This window comes from Pagrus pagrus (assembly GCF_965226575.1).
Source record: "Pagrus pagrus genome assembly, chromosome: 4".
Taxonomy (NCBI): Eukaryota; Metazoa; Chordata; class Actinopteri; order Spariformes; family Sparidae; genus Pagrus; species Pagrus pagrus.
In genome coordinates this window covers 7,510,379-7,523,709 of record NC_140188.1, presented here as the reverse complement: position 1 = coordinate 7,523,709, position 13,331 = coordinate 7,510,379, and the positions used below count along the sequence as shown (strand labels likewise).

The 13,331-nt window shown below is 40.0% G+C and overlaps 2 protein-coding genes across 5 annotated transcripts in view; one reads left to right on the top strand and one right to left on the bottom strand.

Moving 5' to 3' along the window:
- The window catches only part of nbeab (neurobeachin b), a 224,487-nt gene that overhangs the window by 157,284 nt on the left and 53,872 nt on the right, over positions 1-13,331 (top strand). For all 4 annotated transcript variants that reach the window (XM_084351842.1, XM_084351841.1, XM_084351840.1 and 1 more), the window contains exon 39: positions 3,724-3,860. In XM_084351842.1, the coding sequence (XP_084207968.1) occupies positions 3,724-3,860 (137 nt within the window). The remainder of the gene's footprint in view (positions 1-3,723; positions 3,861-13,331) is intronic.
- Positions 4,455-6,863, bottom strand: mab21l1 (mab-21-like 1). Its single transcript, XM_084351849.1, has one exon. The coding sequence runs from the start codon at positions 6,436-6,438 to the stop codon at positions 5,359-5,361; it is 1,080 nt and encodes a 359-aa protein (XP_084207975.1). The 5' UTR covers positions 6,439-6,863; the 3' UTR covers positions 4,455-5,358.

The window sequence follows — 13,331 nt, the reverse complement described above, 5'->3', positions numbered from 1 at the left end:
TTGCTTGATCATCTGCAAAAATTACACAACACGGGAAAATAAAAGGGTGGTCTCTTTTTTGTAAGGTAATTTTAATAATAATCTAATGCCGTGGTCCTGCGAGTAAAGGAGTTTGCCGCTTTTATGAATATGAATATGAATGCATGTATCTAATGGAGTAATTCCTGGTATAAATTATGATTGAAATCGTATTTAAAAAGATGCCCTACAACTCTAGATTCTCACACACTTAAATAATGACATCAGGTTCATAGCCCCGTATATATTATCTAGTTATCCTGGCTTAGTATATGAGGCTCAGGCTGAACCAGGGCACTGCTGAGTAGTGAAATCCTCTCGGAGATCCCACAGATGAATCTCAGAGGAGGCGGCTAACCCCTCCTCTTTGTCCCGGAGCCAGCAGGCAGCCAAACACTCCATGTCTGTCAGATGAACCCTGCACTGGCCAATCAAAAGAGCAAGGCTGGAGCTGAAATACAATAAGAATGTATTCTCCAGAGAGAACTAAAAATGACCTTGTTCAAAACAGAAATGCTGAGATTTACTATTTCTGATACATTAATGATGTGTGAGCTTGTTTGCCGTAAAAACCAAACTTTGAAGAATACGAGCTGGGATTTATGGTATTTTTAAATCAAAATTGAGTTCATGTTTTTACCAGTAGGGGAGCTCCCTCACTCACAACATTTGGGTAATGTTTTTACCAGGATGCCCTGTCTGTGTTTGGCCTGTATCTAATCTCAGGCATGAACAGCCTTAATGAGAGATCTGGGACTAGGTCCTTGTCAACAACAGTGCTCCTCCTGCCAGCCGTTGGGTCAGTGCCTGCTGCTGCTGCTGCTGCTGCCAAAGGGGCGGTGCCTGCACTCAAGGGCCCAGGCAGTTGTGGTTACTGAACCTATGATTAGTTTTGCTCCCCCACAAACATAGAAAATGCTGTCTGTGCTCACACTGGCATTAAGTGAGCCTTTTTTTGTGTGCACATATTGTAATTGAAATCAGATAAAATAGAAACTGAAGACGAGCATGTGAGAGGAAAGAAGAGGAGCCTCACAAGGCGTTTCTTGTGTCAAGGAGGAGTCTGTAGATTCGACTGTCCTGCTGCCATATACCGGAACTGTGTTAGTATATGCCCCGAAGTGTGGTTTAGCGGCCACAACCATTTTGTTCTGCCTTAATTTAGTCTTTCTGTATCCATTTTAGTCCCCATTCACAATACAGTTCCATTGAATGGTTTCATGTTTATAAAAGAGTAAAACCAACAGAACATTTGTGAATGCGAATCTCAGAAAAAAAAAGAGAGAAAGACGGGTTGTTATTATTCTTTTTGCATGACGAAGTTCCCCAAGTTTCTTTTTTTTTAATTTTAATTCTACGAATCCTTTGCTAATATAAACAGAGTAGTGTAACATCAAAAAGAAAATACACAAGCAGCACTCGAAAACTGATTTATTTATATTAAATATTTAAATGTTCCTGCTTATTTTAAATTAATCCTTGTATGCTGCAGCCTCATTAAATAGTCTGTACTGCGGTATATATTTCTTCAGGGTTTTACATGTAAATGTTTTATGTTGAAAGATGAATGCAGGCTTTGAAATCAATGGAAAACATGGTCACTGCTACAGCGACTCGAATGAACAAGGCCCTCAGCATACAGCGGGTTATAATGACTGCAGCTGTGCATGTGTATGTGGGGTACTATAAGTCAACATGTGCATGTTTGCAAGTGAATGATTGTACTCAGGTGTGCAAGTAACCCACTTCCACTTGTATTTCTCCCATAATGTACAAAATAAAAGCACTCGGCCTCATCAAACATACAGTCCAGCGGATGGATTGTGGATAATAATAAACCCATCTTCTCAGCACTTCTCCCAAACTCCCTCCACAACCAAATGAGACTTTTCATCACTTCATTAAATTGACCTGTCATTTGACAAATATTTGCATTTTCATTAAAAGAAAGCCCCAACAGCCGGATATTTTCCGAGCTTTAGCGTATACACACACCACTCATCCCATGTAACTTGCCCTTAATTTCATTATTCTCCTGTAAACATTTTAATGCCATATAGCCTAATTATGGAAGGATCCCTGAGGGGATTACTGCCTAATCCTCTTCCTCCCCATGAGCAATGGATGCTGTGGCTTAATGCTTCAGGCATTGTGTCTTTTCTCTCTGGGTAGCCCTTTAGGGCCGAAACACAATACATCAGCCCTAAAAGTGTTATTTTTAGTAGGAGGTGAATGGGCTTGTAATTTGTAGTGAACATTAGGACGATCTCCTTTTATTGTAGACGAAACAATTTATGCTACAGAGAGGGTCAACTGGCAATAATAATAATAATAATAGTAATAATAATAATAATAATAATAATAATGCTAAGTTAAAATAGATACTTTCACTTTTTGATGTTGTATCTTTTTTTTCTTCTTTTTTTAAATTCTGTTTTTTCTTTATAAACATTATCTAAAATTCGATAAAACAGACTGAGGCTTCTGCAAGTATTTACTGTTCATATGAAGCTTGTAAGCAACGTGCAGCGCTCGGGCTGATAGCATCAGCAGATAGGATCACCGTTAATGGACCCGAGCAACGCTGAGAATAAAAAAAAAAAAAAGAGAAAAAAAAAACAGGGAGGGAGGTTTGACTGTGCAGCCTGCAAGAGCGATGAAGGGGCGCTCTGGGAGTTGAGACCGAAATCCACTTGTATTCCTGTAACACTATCGGCCATAATTGGCTGAGGAACGCAGATTAAGATTGATGAGACATTAAAGTGGCTCTTTGGAGTTTAAGGGATCGATAAATATCCTGATTTCGAGAGCTTTCGTTTGAGAGCAGACAAATCACTGTAACGGTGCTCCACAGCGACACACTGATCTGAGAACATGGAGGATGAAGCAGAGAGGGAGGAGGAGGAGGAGGCAGAAATAAAGATGTGATCACTATCAGCTGGCAGGGTCACAAACCCACCTTAAAATTCTGGACAGTTTTTAGGACTTGAGAACAAGCCTGTGGTTTTATTGTTGTCCTATATCTTAATGTATAGAGAGGGAGGGAGGGTGTGCTGGAGAATAAAAGAGCAGCTTTTTAAATTCATGCACGGCTTCCTCTCATAGGTCGATGCCCCTTTTAAACCAACCCTGGCTATCAATGATGCAAATTAAAATGTTTCACCTCTACTGCATTCCTGCATTCAACTTCCTGAAAACGTTTTCTTCTCTCGTTATGATCCGATCATATCACAAAGGCTTGTATTATTATTTTTATTATGATTATTATCACTATGATCAGTGCATCTGGTTTACAAACAGGTACAAACACACTTCTATCTATTTATAGGCCTGATAATTATGCGTATTATGCGCATATATTGCTCGAAATGCGCAATTCAAAGACAGAAAGGCGCTCAGGCGGCTTTGTTTCGTAGCGCGATAAATGATGAAGGCTAAAATAAAACGGAGACTTTCACGGGGCTGTCACAATGTATAGTGTTTGACTGAACTGCGGTAATTCATTTAAAAAAATATATCCAATGTTTTTAAGCGCACGGTGTAGACGCACACAGCGGATTGGTGCAAACAGGCCGCTGTCTCCGACCGCATTCATCAGCTTTACAGAGTGAACCTCAGCCTCGCTTTATTTTGCATAAGAATCATCTTTTTATTTCCTCCTTGTTACTGATGGTGCACATGGCTGCCCTCCTCTGCACTCTGCAGGCCCAGTGGTCCTGAGCAGCCCGGCCCAGCTCGTTGCCCCCGTCCTGGTGGCCCGGGGGACTCTGTCCATCACCACCACTGAAATCTACTTCGAGGTGGACGAGGATGACCCTGCCTTCAAAAGGGTCGACCCAAAGGTAAGTAACCTGCAAGCAAGTGTGCAGCTCAAGTTTAAAGCGGGCACTTTGGCTTGTGCATGTTTTTTTTCCCTCCCCCTTTTCGTTGGAAATGGCCGACAGGTATTAAAACATTCAGTATTTTATAAAGAAAGAGCGGGTTTGCACAGATGTTTTCAGAGAGCTGAGCTGCTCTGTCTCGCTTCTTTTTGTATTTTATAACGACATTTGGTGCATTTCTTGTGAACCGCGGTTGACTTTTGTTTTGTGTGTTTCAATTTTATGCATTTAAAAAAAAAAAGAGTCGTATAAGGATACTTGAGGCCTGCTCATCAGACAGTGGAGACGTCTATCAACCAAATTATGCCAAGTGAGCTGGTTATCCAATTTTTAAAGAAATTACACGCAGATTTCTTGCACAGCTGGTTGTGGTTTAAAAAAAAAATCCAAACTGGTGGAAAGGTTACAGATCTTTTCATGTTGTGTGTGAAAGTATTATTTCCCTTATTAAGAGTCGGCGAAATTAAATATGTCATCATATTATTACTGCATGGCGTTAGGCCTACTGCACTACTGTAAAGAAACACATTTAATGAAACCATAAGGGGACACAAATATAAAACAGCTCGTTTTATTAGCTCTTTAAATTAGATCAGAGACAGAAATTAAAAAAATCAGATCACAGATGTTATAATCCAGTGTATTTCAAGTGCATTTTTTTTTTTCAATTAAACTGTAATATATATATACTATATATGTTATCATTTTCATTTTTTTTTATCATGTAGGCCTAAGCATGGTAGAGAAAAACAACAACCCAAAAAAAAAAAAAAAAAATGTTCGAGTACTTTAAATAATAATTCAAGTAAATTGATGGAATGTTTTCAATGTAACAGATGTCGTACGCCTACCATCAAAATGTAAACTTTCAAAAATGAGACAATGTCCATTGAAACAGATGAGTCAGACTACCACTGATGCAAGTATAAATTAAAAAACGTTTCTACCAGATAAAGAAAAAGTTCAGAAGTAGATTTAAACAGGTGGATCCTATTTACGTGTCACAGAACAACATTCACAATTTCAGACCACTGGAATCACAATCTATGAATGTATTTACAGTATAAAATGTACAGATGTGTGTTTTTTTTAATTTCTCCAAAGTTTGTCACGGGGCTTTATTTTAAAGCATTTAAGAAAATGTAGGATTTTGGACATTTTGAGAGAGAGAAGGAGCCACTGCTGAGCTGCACTCCTGGATTAGTGGTAGCCAATAATTTCAATTTGCTCCTAAATATTGACACCGCCAAAAGGTGCACGGGGATAATGGCAAACTAAATTTGTCTGTCATAAAAATCATCTTGAAACAGGCCAGGCCAAAACAGATTCAACAACAGAAGGACAGTCACGTTTCACAAGACTTTTGCAAATTGGTTGGCGATATTTTCTCTGTCCGTTTATGAGCTCGTTAGGCCTCTTTACCACATTTTTAAGACGAGGTGAACTAACATGTTTTACCTCAGAGTTTCTCCAAGCTTTTGGGGTTGGTCAGTATTTCTCTCGCCAGTCGCCAAGTCTGTTTGGCTGCGTTCTCTAGAGCAGAGTGAGGTTTTCCTTGAAACAGGTCTAAATTAGGCAGGAAATAATGCGGGCACCTTCTGCACTGCAAACATGAAATGAGCTGCAATAGTATCCCGTTCAGACGGTCGCCGAGGCAGTTCTCATCCCAGTCCGACTCCCTGGGATGCTTCTCACACTCGTAGGAAACCAAAGTTTTCATGTGGTAGTTGTTCAGGGGCTGTCCGGGCAGCTCGAGGTGTCGGTCGCGTAAGGCTTTGAGCACTGACAAGCATTTCTTCCTGCACCCACCCAGGAGCAGCCGGTTCTCGGCCTCGGCGAACTGCAAGACCCAGGCGTCGCTCTCTGCCGAGCTCTGCTTGCCGTTCAGGGAGTAGCACTCTTTGGATAAAAGATTGAACCCTTCCGCTTTGACTTCTGCAACCCGGTTAGGTCCTGGCCAGGGGATGTGGGGGAGAGGCCAGTGCGCAGCGCTGCGTGGCCAGATCCCAGTGCACTTGAACGCCGGCGTGATTTGCACCACATATCTGTCTCTAATGCGCAACTTCACCTCACTTGTGTCAGCGACCATTTTGACAACATCTCTGTAGCTGCATTTATCCACTGCCTGCGCCACCAGTGTCTGAAATCTCGAGCGGATCTTGCGCGCCGAGAGGTAACCGGAGGCTGTGATGAATTCAACCCAGAGAGACATGCTTCTCTTGCGGCCGTCGCTGAGCTTGAGCACGGCGCAGCCCGGGAGAGAGCCGTCATCCACAAAGTTGAATACTCCCATCTGATTCAGATAGAGCACGACCTCGAACTCGGTGGGTGAAATAACCTCCAGTCCCTCGAAACGATTATCCATCTCGCTGAGGGAGCTGATGAAGCGGGGCTCCTGCACCTCGACCTCCTTCAGGACATCCGATACCACCTTGCACACCTCCCGGATGGTCTTGGAGATGGCAGCTTTTCGAGACTGACATTTCTCGTTGTAGTATTTGTTGAGGTGATACACCAATTTCGCCTGGGCGGCTATCATATTAGGGCAGAGATCCGGGTTATACACCGGAGTCTCGCAGTAAGCCGAGGGATCCAACGCGGCTGTTTGTACGGGAGCCAATTTTAGAGAAGAAAGAGGCTATTTAAAAAGAAAAAAAATTGTCTATTTATAAGACAACTATTGAAAACTGTGCTCAGAGCACATGCGTAATAATCAGATCATAACATTCACAGCTGTTGTACCGTAAACTGCATTGAAGTGAAGTCCTCGGATTTATCAGGATGACCTGATTAAAAGTCCATTTCAACCTTGCGAGGTTCAGTAGCTGGGAGGGAAAAAAGCCTTTTTGCCTTTTCTCTGATCACCGTGCCAGTTAGGAGTCCGCGTAATTGCGCAGAGTGGAGTGTGCCCTCCTGACGCAGACGCCCGGTGTTGCTGTGTTTTACAACAGGGAGACACACACACTCTTTATTATAAGGGAGGAGTTGAGACCAAGATGTCCAATCGCTGTCGGATGCGTCACCGCTTCCCAGTTTATCGAAAACAAATTCATCCCCGGGTGTTATATACAAGTAAAAAGTACAGGTAGTAGTAGTATATCGAGGAGCGGAAGTACACCTACGCATTTGGAGAGAAGAAAAAAAAAACATTTTCGCTGCGTAACGTTGCTTTTTTTTCTTGGACTCTATCTGCTGCTTTTCAGTCAGCTATATTGAATCATATATGAAACAGTAGGTGGATTTAGACTTGTTAACGTGGGCTCGTTATGCTCTCGGATAATAAAACATTTAAATTTACTTTATTAATTACCTTTTTTTGCTTTTTCTCCAGTGGACCGGATCTAACTTCTCCTCCATCAGGCTCATCAGATAAATTGAAATTAAAGTAATTTAGGTATTTTTTTCTCACGCAAAATATAATTATATTCTATAAATGTGTTTTTGCTTATTTTGAAGCCACACATTAATTAAAATAATCACGAATCGGTTTATTAAGTAGATCTTTCTGCGTTAGTCTAATTCATTGAAGTCTGACTTATTTATGAAAGGTGTAATAGTTTTTGTGCTTTTTATACTTAACGTTGTGATCATATTTGACACATTTATTATCGTGTCTGTGATCCATACGCGAGTTTAATATCTCGAGCTTGATTGAGAAGGCGTATTTGTTTTTGCTCTTTTACTGTGCGGGGATGCCTGCTGTGCTGTGTCACTGCTCCCAGCGCCAGTATATTCACGTCTCAGTTTAATTCATTTATATTTCCAGGAAGAAAAAAAAAAGATACATTTCTGTCTTACATAACTGAAAAATGAAACGTATGTGAACCTTTTTATTAAACTAAATATTGCAGTGTTTTATTGTGTTTAACTGCCAGAGGAAAGGAGTGTTTAAATAGTGAGTGCTTTCATAGTTATTAGTTTTTATTTTAAATGCTTTTAATATTGAAATTATTATTGTTTTTTTCAACATATATGTCAATATTATATGAAAGAGAATAATATAAGTTGACATTCTACAATCTGTTCATCTGGTAGGCTGATAATAAACATATATTCTTTTCTTCAACAACAAAACAATAATAGCGTAAAAAACATTTTAATATTTATGAAAAACATAACTTAATTTTTAAAAAAAACCTGACTTGCTAATAATTCTAACAATTATGGCTGAACATTTTAATGAAAGTGCCATGATGTGGAGTGTGTTGTTTTAGCTATGATGGTCTGATTCACAAATAAAAAAGATCTTGCATCCACACTAAACCCTCTCTGGCTCTCATCATTGCACTCGCACCCCATCTCACAAGGTACAGTGCATCCTTTGAAGAGCACTTCAAAAAGATAATGCTGCACAGATCAGATAAGGAACACAAAGGCATTTACACTCATCTCTGCTCCAGTCAGAGCTGCATAAGACCAGACATTATGAGGGCAAACGGCCGCACGTCAGCTCTGACTCTCGCTACACGGATGCGGCTGAGCGGGAGGTGGCGTGCGCGGGAAGGACCCTGATAGATAGGTGACTCCCATTATCATCACAGCCTGTCATGGACTCACTGCCAGTACCTTCTCAGCAAATCCCAGTGATAATTTCACATTGTTACCAGGCAGAAATTACAGAAATGGTGTAGCTTTTTTTTTTTTTTTTTTTTTTTTAATAAATGTCATTTTAGGATAAGATAGAAAACTGTATAATTCTGATATTAAATAACAAGACATGGTCTTCATTCTCGTTGACTTCACATTAAGGTCTGATTAAATTCACAACAAAAATGCATATTCTCACTGACATATTTCTGGAGGATATGGAGGACATTATGGAAGGTTTTCATGTGGTGAGAGGTAGCTAAAAGCCTCTTCCCCTCTCCAGCTTTGATAGTCTTTTCCCTCACTCTCTCCCACTGTCTGTGGCCCAGCAGGTACTTGCCTTTTATTGAAACCAGACTACCCTGACTTTCCAGGCCATCTTGCTCCAAGTCAGATACCTCAGAATCCAGTTGCACCTCTTGAGTTTGTGTTCCAACCTTTGGTCGTCCGTATGCGTGATAGAAGGGGGGATTTTCATTGAGATTATCACCTCTTAATCTAAAGCATGTGGCTGCACAGATCTCACAGTAACTCAACCTGCTCTGCAGTCCCAAGACTCCAGCAGTTGTCAGGTCTAGCCTAAGACAATCCAATCTTCTTATCCATATCTTTACCATTACAACATTGCATGCTTTGTTGCTTCATTCGTCAACCCACTAGGCTATTGGAGGCCCTCTACCAGTGTGATATATGGGGCTGTGAGTCGAGCAAAGGCCTATTTCTGACCCAGCAAAATGCATGCACGATAGTGTAAATCAATACAATGACTTCTCCTTCCCCTAATTTTGCACGAGCATGTGACCCTGTTTTGAAGGCCTCTTTGTTTCCAGAGCATGCCTCTACACTTATTCATTTTTTTCTCCTCCATTTTTCGTTTTTCCTTTCTTCTCGTAAGACTGATCGTCCTGTTAACATGGCCGGGCATAAGGTCAATGGTGCTTGTCTGATGACTGAAATTGCCCTTTGATGACACCACTCGTGCTTTGAGTGACTTCAGATGATACTCTACTGATTGTAGCAGGAATCATTAAATGTATGTTGCTTTACTTTATCCTCGAGGCTTTATGCAGTATTTACACACGTAAATTAATAATATATATGCATTAAACTAACGTATATGTGTTCATATACAAATGAGCATAATCTGTGTAAAAACATGATTATTATTATTGTATGTACAAGAGAGTTCGTAGCCTCAAGCATTTGATAAAAAAATATATATATATTTTGAAAAAGTGAGTCTCCAGAGGGGGAAATGAAAACACCATGCTCCACAAAGATGAATGTTTATTGTCTGATTTGACCAACACAATCCTTTGTGCCTCTGGCTTTAGATATATTTAACAAACCAAAGGTTTTACAGTAAAACTCTTCATGCAAATTTCAATTTTATGTATTACCTCATCATGACTATTAACAAAATAGTCAATGATGGTATACAAGTATAGCATTTAGCTGATTTTAAGCTGGATCAAGGGCATTATAACACACAATCTCCTGACTGGAATCATAATTATGGATGACATTTTATTATTTTGATAATCCTATTACACAAGAACAAATAGCTCTGCCATGTGCGTTTTCATTAATTTTCTGGGGTCATTTAGTTTTGAAAAAGAGAATCTGAAGCCATTTCCCATATAAAGGGAGTTTACCAGCTAGCTCCCAAGCTAATATGCAGATTAGTCAAAATGGACTTAATAGGATGACATATTTCTATATAAATCAGATTAAAAGCAGTGACACTTCAGAGAAGTGACATCAACACTGGCACTCAAACTGTGAGACATAATATATCTCATCTCATGGGATAGCCACTCACGTTGACACATTTTCTATAATTTTATTTGTCACAAAATGAAATTGTCATTGGGATTTTTAATAACGGAACATTATTATTCCAAGCAATATGGTGTCTCTGTAGGAGACCAGTTAATTTCTGGGCCCAGGGCTGCACCGAGGACCCCCTTTGGATTGTGTCCATTCATTTGTTTAATTCTCTGCTGTGTGTTAGCAGCCTCCAATGGAGAAGTCAGGAAGCTGGACCACATAGCCAGAGGCGCTTAGAGACCCAAGATCAATTCAACAGGCTCGGTTCACTATGACCCACATCCATAACATACACACATAGAAAACACCAAACTTATGAACATGCTGGAAATTTTGACAAAACAGAAAGCTGGCTAAAAGTGTAAATTATGAATCTTAATTGATTGTCTCAGCTTCATTTGGCCCTTCACCCCTCCCCTCTGCAATATGGTACGCTTGTCAGCCTTTGTGATAAATTACATGCATGTATTTGCATGAATTTAGTCCGAATACAATTCAGTTCTGTTTACCAAAGTACCGATCCAGATAAATGTCTGGTTTGGTTCACAAAAGGAAAAAAACAGCAGTACATTGTGTTTTGTGCACTTTTTTTTCCTGCACAGGTTATGCAGTTGGCAGTTGAGTTCAGTGAAAGTGCTGGTGCAGTGTTTTCCACTCGTTTTATTAGCACACAGTTTAGCATTATATTCTGTTGTACATGACAATGCTAAATACTGGGACTGTTAGAGACTGGAGCTGGTTTATTATTACTTTATTCAGCATGTTTTTTCCTGCTGTTTTCTGCAAACTGGTAGGGCTCAGATTCTTCTAAAATAATTTACTAGTAGTTTATTTATAAACACGCAGTTCTTTTTTTAATTTTATTTCATTTATCAAAGAATATTCCTGACTTCCATCTTGTCTGTTGTTAAAGGCAACCATTCAGCAGCAGCAGCAGCAGCAGCAGCAGTAGTGTGATTAATCTTAATGTTTGCGAGATGTCTACCATCTAAGGGTGGGCGCTGTAATCATCTGCCCACTGACCCCATGATGCTCATCTACAGTCCTCCCTGCAGCCCCTGTGTCTGATAAGTAATTTCAAATTTCAGACTAACTGAACACACTTTTCTCCCACATGACATGTGATCTAGGAGTAGGAGTAAACCTCACAAAACAAAGGAAATGGAAGTGTTGGTGGCATATTGTAGGTGTGGGGCTGTTGGTAATCAAATGCTGCTGGTGAGGCCTGTGATGAAATTAGGCAATGTTGCCTAAATAAGGGATGAAGGGTTCATAATTGCCAGTCCTAGAGATCTGAGGTGCCGGGTGCCAACTGTCAGAGCAAGGCTAATGATGACAAATGTCTCTCTATGCAGATTGCTGCAGCAGCAGCTCGGGTGTGCAGCTGAGGAGGAACAAGAAAAGAAAAATGCACAGGGCCTAATAAGAGAGAGCTTGTGTGCACATATTTAGTGACCTACATGGAAACAAACCTCTTTAACTGATGGACTGCCTTTGGACGTACTCAAGCTTGATGCTGTTTACAGCTACCATAAAATGGAGGAGTCCCCTGCAGTACCTGTGACTGATTTTTAATAGTCATTAATCTGCATGGCTACGAGGAATCACTGCGATCATCTGCTTTACAGATACAGAGAACAAAAAATACAAACTACAATTAACTCACATATGCTTGCAAGCTTGTCAAGATGATTTAACAATGAAGATTTGTTATGTTGGAAAAGTTAGCTCTATATTTAGCCAAACAATCCATCAACTCTTGTGGAGAGGACATGTAAGCATGGATCAGCAATGTCCCTGTGTGTAGTTTTCCTCATTAGTTTTTCTAAAGTTGATGTTTGGTCATTATTGTGCAAGATGGCAAAGTGTTGTTAAAAGAGAAATGGCTTGTTACTCTGTGGTGCGTGTTCAAAATAACAGGCTGTTTTTGGTTAACATAGCTAAACTGCTGTTGGTTAACATGGCTTAAAAAAAGTTTTGTGTCCTAAAAGTGCGCTTGATTTTAACCATCTTTTGTAGCAGGGAGCCATAAATCTGATTTCACTTACTGTGACGTAAGGCTCACGCTAATAAAAGAGCAAACCCAGAGTGTTGCATGGCCAGATTTCCCCAATTTGTTGCATGAATGGCTTTTGAAAGGGGTCCCTCTTTGTACAAAGGGAGTCTCGTCTTTGTTTGGTTTCGCCCCATCTGTGTCATCTGGTGGTCTGTGCAAGAGGGTGGTGTCTCGGGGTGCTCCCCAGCGGCGATGCCAGTTGTTTTATGGACTCGGTGGAGTGGTGCTGGGAGTTCATAAGTTGGCTGGCCCATTGTGTGCTGAGCCCAGCTGACACGTGTGAATTGACTCCAGCATATTGACAGATCATTTCCATTAATGAATCGGAGGAGTCTGCCTTGTTTCACTCTGTGATTTATGCCCTTGCTTCATCATCCTCAGAGCTCAGGGTTAACTAACAGCCCCCTGAATGACTCAACCACAGTGTGCTGGATGAAGGGAGTTTGCTTTGTTCAGTAGTTTAATGAATGCACTTTAAATTATATTTTTAACATTTTATGTCTTATATATCAAGACAAATCAAGTGAACTCATGTATATAGCCCCAAATAAAAAGTTTGTCTCGGAGGGTTTTACAGTTTGTACAACATCATTAGATCATTAGACTCTCTGAGAATAATGTTATGTTTTATATCTGATATTTACATTGAACATAAAAGCAACTTGGTTGAAGTATGAATAAATGTTTTTAGGGCTGCAATTAACTAATTATTTTGATTGTAGATTAATCTGTTGATCATTTTCTTGATTAATCGATTAGTTTTTTTGTCTTAAAATTTTAGAAAATGGTCAAAAATGTTGATGGCTGTTTTCCAAAGCCCAAGATGACGTCCTCAAGTGTCTTGTTTTGTCCCTAACTCCGAGATATTCACTTTACTGTCATAGAGGAGTAAAGAAACCACAAAGTATTTGCAATTTAGACACATTTTAGAAAGTACACATTTTAAAAATAACTCAAGA